This window comes from Mobula hypostoma (genome assembly GCF_963921235.1).
Source record: "Mobula hypostoma chromosome 24 unlocalized genomic scaffold, sMobHyp1.1 SUPER_24_unloc_1, whole genome shotgun sequence".
Lineage (NCBI taxonomy): Eukaryota > Metazoa > Chordata > Chondrichthyes > Myliobatiformes > Myliobatidae > Mobula > Mobula hypostoma.
Genome location: NW_026948155.1, coordinates 366,971 through 379,460, shown reverse-complemented (window position 1 = coordinate 379,460; position 12,490 = coordinate 366,971). Strand labels below are relative to the sequence as shown.

General features: G+C 44.0%; 1 protein-coding gene across 1 annotated transcript in view; it reads left to right on the top strand.

Annotated features, from left to right (window-relative positions):
* Positions 1 to 12,490, top strand: part of LOC134341307 (tyrosine-protein kinase JAK2-like) — a gene marked incomplete at its 5' end in the record, with an annotated part of 117,416 nt that overhangs the window by 27,634 nt on the left and 77,292 nt on the right. Inside the window, one exon of the mRNA XM_063039185.1 lies at positions 2,018 to 2,149. Coding sequence (XP_062895255.1) covers positions 2,018 to 2,149 — 132 coding nt within the window. The remainder of the gene's footprint in view (positions 1 to 2,017; positions 2,150 to 12,490) is intronic.

Below are 12,490 nucleotides of genomic sequence, written 5' to 3'. Positions count from 1 at the left end.
CACCAATGTCTTATACAACCTCCCCATAACATCCCAACTCCTATACTCAATACTTTGACTTATGAATGCCAGGATGCCAAAAGCCTTCTTTATAACCCTGTCTACCTGTGACACCACTTTCAGGGAATTATGTATCTGAACTCCCAGATCTTTGTTCCTCCGCACTCCTCCGTGCCCTACTATTTACTGTGTATGTCCTACCTTGATTTGTCCTTCCAAAATGCAACACCTCACACTTGTCTGCATTAAATTCCATCTGCCATTTTCTGGCCCATTTTTCCAGTTGGTCCAGATCCCTCCGCAAGCTTTGAAAGCCTTCCTTGCTGTCCACAACGCCTGCAATCTTAGTGTCACCAGCAAACTTGCTGATCCAATTTACCACATTATTATCTAGATCATTGATATAGACAACAAACGACAATGGGCCCAGCACAGATCCTTGAGGCACCCCACTAGTCACAGGTCTGCAGTCTGATAAGCAATCATCCACTACCACTCTCTGTCTTCTCCCACACAGCCAATTTTGAATCCAGTTTAAAACCTCTCCATGGATACCTAGTGTCTGAACCTTCTGAACTAACCTCCCATGTGGGACCTTGTCAAAGTCCTTACGAAAGTCCATGTAGACAACATCCACAGCCTTTCCTTTATCTACTTTCTTGGTAACCTCCTCGAAAAACTCTACAAGATTCGTTAAATATGATCTACCATGCACAAAGCCATGCTGACTATCCTTAATCAGCCCTTGGCTGTCCAAGTACTTGCATTTGCGATCTCTCAGAACACCTTCCAATATATCTGATCTTGCAGAACACCTTCTATGACCTTTAGTTTTAGTCCCACCCAACCTCAGTGGAAAAAGCCTGCTTGCACTTACCTTATCTACACCCTCCATAATTCTGTATACCTCTATTGATTCTCCTCTCAATCTTCTACATTCTAAAGAATAAAGTCTGACCTTATTCAACCTTTCATTGTAACTCAAGTCCTCCAGACCTGGCATCATTCAGCCCTTCTGGCCACACTGCCGAGCAATCCCCCAATGTAGTGATAGCCCAGTCACGGGACAATTTACAATGAGCAATCAACCTGCCAACCAGTATATCTTTGGACTGTGGGAGGAAACTGGAGCACCCAGAGGAAACCCACTCAGTCATGGGCAGAACAGGCTAGAATAGAACCTGTGTTGCCCATACTGTAAAGCGTTCTGTTAATCACTCTGTTACCATGCCATCTCTCAGGTTTTATAAAGCACTGGTGAGGCCTCTCAGAGTATTCCGAGCAGTTTTGGCCCCCTTATCTAAGAAAGAATGTGCTGACATTGGAGAGGGTTCAAAGGAGGTTCATGAAAATGATTCGGGGTTTGAAAGGCTTATCAGATGAGTGTTTGATGGCTCTGGTCTTCTTCTCACTAGAATTCAGAAGAATGAGGGGGCATCTCATTGAAACCTACCAAATGCTGAAAGGCCTTGATAGAGTGGATGTGGAGAGAATGTTTCCTATGGTGGGAGAGTCTAAGGCCAGAGGATGCCACCTCAGAACATAGGGATATCCATTTAGAATGGAGATGAATAGGTGTTTCTTTAGCCAGAGAGTAGTAATTCTGTGGATTTGTTGCCTCAGCCAACTGTGGAGGGCAAGTTATTGGGTATGTTTAAGGCAGAGGTTGATAGATTCTTGATTAGTCAGGGCATGAAGGGTTATGGGGAGAAGACAGGAGATTTTGGTGGAGAGGGAAATGGATCAGCCATAGTGAAATGGCAGTGCAGACTCGGTGGATTCAATGGGCAATTCAGCCTTTATATCTTATGGTCTTATGGACTGAATGGTCTACAGCTGGATGTGAATTGCTTGCATTTTAACCTGTGATCACTAGACCCTCTAGACCCAAGAACACATGGCTGCCACGGCATTGAAATTATAGAAATAGGAATACAGTGACTTCTAGCTTGGCCAAGTCAAGGTGAGGATGCCCGGCAGCTGAGCTAATGTTTAGGTTTTCCTTCTTTCCTAACAGGGTGAAAGTCTGGGTCAAGGCTCTTTTACGAAGATCTTCAAAGGAGCAAGAGAGGGGAATGCAAACAATGACGTTTTCCAGATGGAGGTTTTACTGAAAGTGTTGGAATCCTCCCACAGGAACTACTCTGAGGTAATCCAAAGGTTTACAAGGTTTCAAAGGTACATTTAATGTCAGATAAATGTATACAATATACATCCTGAAATTCTTTTTCTCTGCAAAGATCTACAAAAACAGAAGAGTGCCCCAAAAAATGAATGACAGTTAAATATTAGACCCCAAAGTCCATAAGATGATAAGACACAGGAGCAGAATTAGGCCATCTGGCCTATCAAGTCTGCTCTGCCATTCACTCATGGCTGAACCATTTTTAAAAATCTCCTCAACTCCAGTTCCCAGCCTTCTCCCCGTAACCTTTGATGCCATGTCCAATCAAGAAGCTATCAATCTCTGCCTTAAATATACCCAACGACCTGACCTCCACAGCTGCGTGTGGCAACAGATTCCATAAATTCACCGTCCTTGGCCAAGGGAAATTTCTTCACATCTTTATTTTGAAAGGGCACCCCTCTATCCTGAGGCTGTCCCTCTTGTCCAAGACTCACTCACCATGGGAAACATCCTTTCCACATTTACTCTGCCTAGGCCTTTCAACATTCGAAAGGTTTCAGTGAGATCCCCTTCATCCTTCTGAATTCCAGTGAGTACAGGCCCAGAGACATCAAACATTCCTCATATGAAAACCCTGATGATTCCTGGATGAACCTTGTATAATTTCTAGAATCATCCTTGTGAACCTCCTCTGGACCCTCCCCAATGCCAGCACATCTTTTCTAAGATAGGGACACCAAAACTGTTCACAATACTCAAGGTGAGGCCTCAGCAGTGCCTTATAAAGCCTCAGCATCACATCCTTGCTCTTACATTCTGGACTTTTTGAAATGAATACTAACATTGCATTTGCCTTCCTCACCACCGACTCAACCTGCAAATTAACCTTTAGGGTGTTCTGCACAAGAACTCCCAAGTCCCTCTGCATCTAGATTCCTGGCTTTTCAACCCATTTAGAAAATAGGCCACACATTTATTTCTAATACCAAAGTGCATGACCATGCATTTTCCAGCACTGTATTTCATTCCAACTTTGTTGCCCATTTCCTAATCTGTCTAAGTCCTTCTGCATCCCACCCGTTTCCTCATCACTACCTGTCCTTCCACCAATCTTCATATCATTTGCAAACTTGGCAAAAAAAGCCGTCTATTCTATCTTCTAAATCATTTATATACAGCATAAAAAGAAGTGGTCCCAACACCAGCCCTTGTGGAACACCACTAGTCACTGGCAGCCAACCAGAAAAGGATCCTTTTATTCCCAATTGCTTCCGACCAATCAGCCAATGCTCTAATCATGTTAGTAACTTTCCTGAAATACCATGGGCTCTTAAATTGGTAAGCAGCCTCATGTGTGGCAGCTTGTCAAAGGCCTTCTGAAAGTCCAAATATCCAACATCCACTGCATCCCCTTTGCCTATCCTACTTGTAATCTCCTACAAAGAATTCCAACAGGTTTGTCAGGCAGGACTTTCCCTGAAGGAAACCATGCTGACTTTGTATTATCTTGTCATGTGTCACCAAGTACTCCATCACCTCATCCTTAACAATTGACTCCAACATCTTCCCAACCACTGACAGGCTAACTGCGTCACAATGGGGTGCTGGGAATGCACCCAAATGCAAGACACAGACACTGAAGTACAATGAACAGGACTTGACTAGAGCAAGGACGTGACAGGATTCAGGCAAGGAGCAGGGACAAGACCGCAGACTTGGGCTAGGGAAAGCGGGACCAGGACTAGGAACCATGGACTATGAGACAAGGCTTGGACTCCAAGCCCGAGACTGGACAAGGACCCAGAACCTGGGTCTTGCCTCGGGCTCAGACCCCAGAACCAGGCAAGGACACGAATTGGCTGCCGGCTGGGGTCTTGGGTCTTGAGGCTGCGGGGTCCTCGAGGTTTGCGTTCCTGGAGCTTGGCTGCAGGATCTTCGTCTTGAAATGCAGAGACTGATAACTCAGATGCTGGAGCTGAGAGACAGACTGGGAACTGAACATCAACATAGAGCCAGGACTTATCCTTCGACAAGCCAGGACTCATCTTTAACACAACACTAACATGAGACAGGACAGAACATAGACATAGAGCCGGGACTTATCCTACGACAAGCCAGGACTCAACTTCATCTCCACTCCAAGGTGGGACAGGTCCACCTGTTGGGTAACAGCAGGACAGCCAGACTTACCCAACAGAGGCAAAGACAAGACATGTCCCCCCACAGGGCAGTGGCAAAACAGCCTGACTTACCCCACAGAGACAAAGACAAGACTAGACAAGACATGACCCCCCACAGGGCAACAGTAAAATAGTCTGACTTACCCCACGGAGGCAAGGACAAGAAGAGACAAACACCAAAGAACAACAGACAGTTCCATTTCTGCTCCAGGGGAGCTCCAAGTCTCAGTTCAGCCTGCAAACCAGCCAGATCCCTACCTAGCTCAGAGTGGCTAGCAGCCACTCAGCTGGCCCAGGAAACAGCCAATTCCATACCACAAAGACTACTCCAACAAATGGCAACAAGGCTCCATGAGGCAGTGGTCCTCCAACCAGGCCTAGAGATCACAAATGGTTTCAGTAGCCTTCCATCAGCAGGTTGCTCCAAGGGGGACTGACAAGACAAACCAGCAGCCCACACTCAACCCCAAGGCTACTTATATTGCAAACCCAAAGATGGGAATCAGGTGCCTATGATGAACTCAAACAAGGGTCAGCTGGAAGACCCGGAGTCCTGCATCCACGGACTGGACCGTGAACTGGAATGGGGACTTCACGGACTGGACCATGCCAAACTGGTCTATAATTTCCTTTCTGCTGCCTTTCTCCTTTCTTAAAGAGTGGAGTAACATTTGCAACTTCCCAGGCCTCTGGCACCATGCCAGAGTACAATAATTTTTGGAAGGTCATTTCCAATGCCACCACAATCTCTAATGTTACCTCTTTCAGAACCCTAAGATGCAGTTCTACTGGTCTGGGTGTCCTATGTAACTTTAGGTCTTTCAGCTTTTTGAGCACCTTCTCTCTTGCAACTGTAACTGCAACCACATTTCTTCCTTCACACACTACAACATCTAGCATACTGCTCGTGTCTTCCACAGTGAAGACTGATGCAAAATACACATTTAGTTCATCAGCCATCTCCTTGCCCCCGTTATTATTTCTCCTGCCTTATTTTCTAGTCTTCCTATACCCACTCTCATTTCTCTTTTATTTTTAACATACTTGAAATAACTTTTACTATCCACTTTGATATTATTTGCTAATTTGCTTTCATATTTCATCTTTTCCCTTCCAATGATTTTTAGTTGCTCTCTGCAGGCTTTTAAAAACTTCCCAATCCTCTCTTCCCACTAATTTTTGCTTTGTTGTATGAATCATAGAAACAAAACACAGAAAACCTGCAGCACAATACAGGCCCTTTGGAACAAAATGCTCTGCCAGACATGCACTTACTTTAGAAATTACCTCTCTATTTTTCTAAGCTCCATGTACCTAACCAGGAGTCTCTTATAAGACCCTATCATATCTGCCTCCACCACCATTGCCAGCAGACCATTCCATGTACTCCCCAATGTCTGGGTAAAAAAACTTACCCCTGACATTTCCTCTGTACCTACTTCCAAGCACCTTAAAACTGTGCCCCCTCGTGTTAGCCATTTCAGCCCTGGGAAAAAGCCTCAGACTATCCACACAATCAATGCCTCTCGTGATCTTATACACCTCTATCAGGTCACCTCTCATCCTCAGCCTCTCCAAGAAGAAAAGGCCGAGTTCACTCAACCTATTCTCATAAGGCATGCTCCCCAATCCAGGCAACATCCTTGTAAATCTTCTCTGCACCCTTTCTATAATTTCCACATCCTTCCAGTAGTGAGGTAACCAGAAGTGAGCGCAGTACTCCAAGTGGGGTCTGACCAGGGTCCTATATAGCTGTAACTTTACCTCTTGGCTCTTAAACTCAATCCTACAGTTGATGAAGGCCAATGCACCATATGCCTTCTTAACCACAGAAGCAACCTGCGTAGCAGCTTTGAGTGTCCTATGGATTTGGACCCCAAGATCCCTCTGATCCTCCACACTGCCAAGAGCCTTACCATTAATACTACGTTTGTATATTCTGCCATCATACTTGATCTACCAAAATGAACCACATCACACTTATCTGCGTTGAACTCCATCTGCCACTCCTCAGCTTAGTTTTGCATCCTATCAATGTCCCTTTGACAGCCCTCCACAGTATCCACAACACTCCCAACCTTTGTGTCTTCAGCAGGTTTACTAACCCATCCCTCCACTTCCTCATCCCAGTCATTTATAAAAATCACAAAGAGTAGGGGTCCCAGAACAGATCCCTGAGGCACACCACTGGTCACCGACCTCCATGCAGAATATAACCCATCTACAACCACTCTTTGCCTTCTGTGGGCAAATCAATTCTGCATCCACAAAGCAATGTCCCCTTGGATCTCATGCTTCGTTATTTTCTCAATAAACCTTGCAAGGGGTGCCTTATCAAATGCTTTGCTGAAATCCATATACACTACATCTATTGCTCTACCTTCATCGATGTGTTTAGTCACATCCTCAAAAAATTCAATCAGGCTCATAAGGCACGACTTGCCTTTGAAAAAACCATACTGACTATTCCTAATCATATTATGCCTCTCCAAATGTTCATAAATCCTGTCTCTCGGGATCTTTTCCATCAACTTACTAACCACTGAAGTAAGACTCACTAGTCTATAGTTTCCTGGGCTATCTCTACTCTCTTTCTTGAATAAGGAAACAACTTCTGCAACTCTTCAATCCTCCGGAACCTCTCCCTTCCCCATTGAGGATGCAAAGATCATTGCCAGAGTTTCAACAATCTTCCCCCTCACCTTTCACAGTAGCCTGAGGTACATTTTGTCCATTCCCGGATACTTGCCCAACTTGATGCTTTCCAAAAGCTCCAGCACATCCTTTTTCTTAATGTCTATATGCTCAAGCTTTTCAATCCACTGTAAGTCATCCCTACAATTGCCAAGATTCTTTTCCATAGTGAATATTGAAGCAAAGTATTCATTAAGTATCTCCGCTATCTCCTCAGGTTCCATTCACACTTTTCCACTGTCACACTTGATTGCTCCTATTCTCTCACGTCTTATCCTCTTGCTGTTCACATACTTGTAGAATGCCTTGGAGGTTTCCTTAATCCTGCCCGCCAAGGCCTTCTCATGGCCCCTTTTGGTTCTCCTAATTTCATTCTTAAGCTCCTTCCTGCTAGCCTTATAATCTTCTAGAACGCTATCATTATCTAGTTTTTAGAACCTTTCTTAAGCTTTTCTTTTCTTCTTGACTAGATTTTCAACAGTCTTTGTACACCGCGGTTCCTGTACCCTACAATCTTTTCCATGTCTCTTGTAGGCTTATCTGCATATTGTGTCAGGAAAGCTTCCTTACAAACTCCCTTTCTTTTGCTTTTACAATAGCTTTGACTTCCTTTGTCAGCCACGGTTGTATTATTTTACCATTTGAGTATTTCTTCATTTCTAGAATATACATGTCCTGCACCTTCCTCATTTTTCTCAGAAACACACTCCATTGCTGTTCCGCTGTCATCCCTGCAGCAGCTACCTCCAATTTACCTTGGCCAACTCCTCTCCGATACCACTGTAATTTCCCTTACTCCACTGAAATACTGCTACATCAGACTTTACTTTTTCCCTATCAAATTTCAAATCGAACACAAGCATAATTGGTTCTTTTACCTTATCCTCCCTAATCGTCTCCAGTTCATTACATAACACCCAATCCAGTATAGCTCATCTCCTAGTAGGCTCAACGACAAGCTGCTCTAAAAACTATCTCTTAAGTATTCAACAAACTCGCTGTCTTGAGATCCATTACCAACCTGATTTTCTCAATCCTCCGACATGTTAAAATCTCCCATGACAACCATAACATTGCCCTTTTGACTCGCCTTTTCTATTTCCTGTTTTAATCCTTGGTCCACCTCCCAGCCACTGTTGGGAGGCCTCTATATGACTGCCATCAATGTCCTTTTACCCTTGCATTCTTAACTCAGCCCACAAGGATTCAACATCTTCTGATCCTATGTCACCTCTTCCCACTGATTTGATGTTATTCTTTACCAGTAGAGCCACACCAACTCATCTGCCTACCTTCCTATCCCTCCACTATAACATGTAACCCTGGACATTCAGCTCCCAACCACAACCACAACCTGGCAATCTGTAATATTGCAACAAGTATTTTTTATACTATGTGCATTTTGATACAACACCTTGAGTACAGTATTTGCTATCCTTTCTGCGCCCCACCCCAGCTATCCCCTTCCAAGCATAAACAGCAGCAAAGCAATGATCCCCCCTCCCCCACCAGCGAAAAAAACTTCGGCGCCCCCCCCCGAGCACTCAAGCATGCAGCAAAGCATCAATAGAGACACAGACTTGCAGTACCCCAAGGGCTACTCATTCACCCGGTAATTTGACATACCACAGGCTCTCTGTCTCTCCCTAATAAGGGAAAAAGAGATGTCTCCATTTCTCAGCGAGAGAGGGGATATAACAAAGAACTCACTGATTTACAATGTTAAAAGTCTCTCCTGAGCTCTGTATCCAAAGAACTCGTGCCTCTGGGCACACAGCTAGCTGCCAGCTTGCTGCTTTCGATCTTCTTTCTCCCACAACACACTGCCTCAACGTTTTATTCTGCTCCACAGTGATTCTCATTGGTTGACAATAGAAAAAGGAGTATAAAATGGCGAGAGACAAGTATTTCGTTATTTTGTTTGGGAAGTCTAAGGGAAGGGTAGAAATTCAAGGCTATACTGCACTGAGATGACATCAGGAAATTCCTCCTTATCCAGAGAGCAAAAACAATTTTTCAAATCTGGAACTTGGAACTAGTTGCAAATGTCAAAACTAAACTTTTGTTAGACAGAGAAATTAAGGCATTTGTTCCCATTGGATTCAAATCTGTATTAGCCAGAATCTAACTGAGTGTTATCATACCTGATGGGACCTGGATCCTGGCGAATCACATAACTAGGGCTGTGGATAGGGCTTTAAGCTAAATAGCAGGGAGTGCGTTCAACAGATTGGAGAAGTACGGATAAAGTAAAGGAGAAAAGTGTGGATAAAGATAAAGTAAAAACAAAAGTTAAGAAAGAGAAAAGGAAGGGTGGAGTGCAGAAAAGACAAGTGCAAAAGAGACAAAGATTACAAGATTTTAAAAGCACAATGAGTGTAAGGGCATGTTATCTGAATGCCTGTAGTATTCGAAACAAGGTCTGAAATTGTGGGACAAATCAGTATAAAGGGGTACAATATAGTGGCCATTTCAGAGACCCAGTTGCAAGGTGGAAAAAACTGGGAATTAATTATCCAAGGATATCAGGTAATACGGAACGATAGGCAGGAAGGTAAGTGAGGTGGGGTAGTGCTCTTAATTTGGAATGAGATCAGGGCAATAGTGAGAGATGATATAAGATCTAAGGAGCAGAATGTTGAATCCATATGGGTAGAAATTAGATATAGTAAAGGGGAAAAAAAATCACTGGTGTGAGTTGTCTATTGGCCACTGAATAATAACATTACAGTGGCACAGGCAATAAACAGAGAAATATCTGAGGCATGTAAGAATGGAACAGCAATTATTATGGGGAACTTTAATTTGCACATAGTTTAGGTGAATCAACATGGTCAAGTCAGTCCTGTGGTGGACATCATAGAATGTGATCCGTGATAGCTTTCTTGAACAGCATATTACTGAACCTACAAGGGAAAGTGCCATCTTAGATCTGGTCCCATGCAATGAGACAAAATTAGTGATCTTGTAGTTGGAGATCCTCTTGGAAAGTGATCATTTTCTCATACAAATGGAGGGTGCAATAGTTCAATCTAAAACCAATATATTAGGCCTAAACAAGGGAGACTACAACAGGATGCGAGAGGAATTGGATAGAGCTGACTGGGAACACAGGCTATATGGTGGGACAGCTGAGGAACAGTGGAAGACTTGCAAAGAGGTTTTTCACACTGCTCAACAAAAGTATATTCCAGTTAAAAACAAGGACAGTAAGGGTGGGAAGAGCCAGCCATGGATAACTAAAGAAATAAAGGAAAGCTCAAACTGAAAGCTCGTGTGTACAACGTCACCAAGAGTAGTGGGAAACTGGAAGATTGGGAGAACTTTAAAAAGTAACGAAGAACCACTAAGCAAGCAAAGATAGGGAAGATAGATTATGAAAATATACTAGCACAAAATATAAAAATGGATAGTAAAAGTTTTTATAATTATATAAAGCAGAAAAGGGTGGTAAAAGTGTATGGATGGATAGAGGATTGGTTAACAGAGTTGGGATAGATGAGTGGCAACCCGTGGTGAGAGGTGTTCCGCAGGGGTCGGTGCTGGGTCCGCACCATATACATTAACAATCTGAAAGAGTGTAGTGTATCTAAGTTTGCTGATGATACTAAATTGAGTGGAAAAGCAAATTGTGCAGAGGATACGGAGAGTCTGCAGAGGAAGTCAGCAAGGGTCCAGCAGATGGAGTACAATGTTGGTAAATGCGAGGTCATCTACTTTGGAAGGGAAAATGGAAAATCAGATTATTATTTAAATGGCAAAATACTGCAGCATGCTGCTGGGCAGAGGGACTTGGGAGTGCTAGTGCAAGAATCACAAAAGGTTGTTTTGCAGGTGTAGCAGGCTGTCAAGAAGGCAAATGGACTGTTGGCTTTCATTACTAGCGGGATTGAATTTAAGAGCAGGGAGGTTATGCTGTAACTGTACAGGGTACTGGTGAGGCCACACCTGGAGTACTGTGTGCAGTAATGGTCTCCTTACTTGAGGAAGGATAAACCGGCTTTGGAGACGGTGCAGAGGAGGTTCACCTGGTTGATTTCAGAGATGACGGGATTAAACTATGAGGGGAGATTGAGTCGCTTGGGATTATACTCACTGGAATTCAGATGTATGAGAGGAGTTCTTATAGAAGCATATAAAATAATGAAAGTGATAGATGAGATAGAGGCAGGAAAGTTGTTTCCACTGGTGGGTGAGACTAGAACTAGGGGACATGGACTCAAGATTCGGGGGAGTAAATTTAGAACAGAGATGAAGAGGAACTGCTTTTCCCAAAGTGTGGTGAATCTGTGCAATTCTCTGCCCAATGAAGCATTGGAGGCTACCTCAGTAAATATATTTAAAACAAGGTTGGATAGATTTTTGCATAGTAGGGGAATTAAGGGTTATGGGGAAAAGGGAGGTAGGTGGAGATGAGTCCATGGCCAGATCAGCCATGATCTTATCGAATGGCGGAGCAGGCTAGATGGGCCAGATAGCCTACTCCTGCGCCTATTTCATATGTTCTTATACTACTGAAGGCTTGCACTCAATAACTAGACGTGCCTCTAGCTAAGAAATACCAGGAGACTTTTATCACTGGCATCTACCCCCCATTAGGTGTAAAGTTACTCTAACTACATAATATTCACAGACAAATCCAATCCAACTAATTACCAACTTATCAGTACACTTCCAAACAGCAGCAAACTGAAGACTGGGATTCCCATCAATATCCCAGCCCAAAAAGGGAACCAGCAGAAATTGTTTGAGAATGAGGTGAATGTGACTGCACTTGACATTAAGTCAAGTCAAGTCGCTTTTTATTGTCATTTGGACCATAAACTGCTGGTACAGTGCACAGTAAAAACGAAACAACGTTCCTCCAGGACCATGGTGCTACATGACACAACACAAAACTACACTGGACTAAGTGAGACAACACAAGGCAATACTAGACTGCAGACCTACGCAGGACTACATAAAGTGCACAAAACAGTGCAGGGCGTCCTGTCCTCTTTTGGAAAAATTTTGGAATCACAGAATCACCTGTCTGAACCCCTAACTATCGAGTCCCCTATTACTGCTGCCTTCCTCCTTTCCCTACCCGTCTGAGCCATAGGGCTAGATTCTGTGCCAGAGGCACGGCCACTGTCGTTTCCCCCAGGTAGGCCCCCCCCCAACAATACTCAAACAAAAGTACTTATTGTTAAGGGGGACAGCCACGGGTGTACTCTCTAGTATCTGACACTTGTTCCTCCCTCTCCTGACTGTTACCCATTTATCTGTCTCTCGAGGTCCTGGTGTGACTACTTGCCTATAGCTCCTCTCTATCACCTCCTCACTTTCCCTGACCAGACTAAGATCATCAAGCTGCATCTGCAGTTCCCTAACACGGTCCCTAAGGAGCTGCAGCTTGACGCACCTGGAGCAGATGTGGCTGTCCAGGAGGCTGGGGGTCTCCCATCCGGTACATCTGACACCCAGTACAGAAAACCGGCCTCACAGA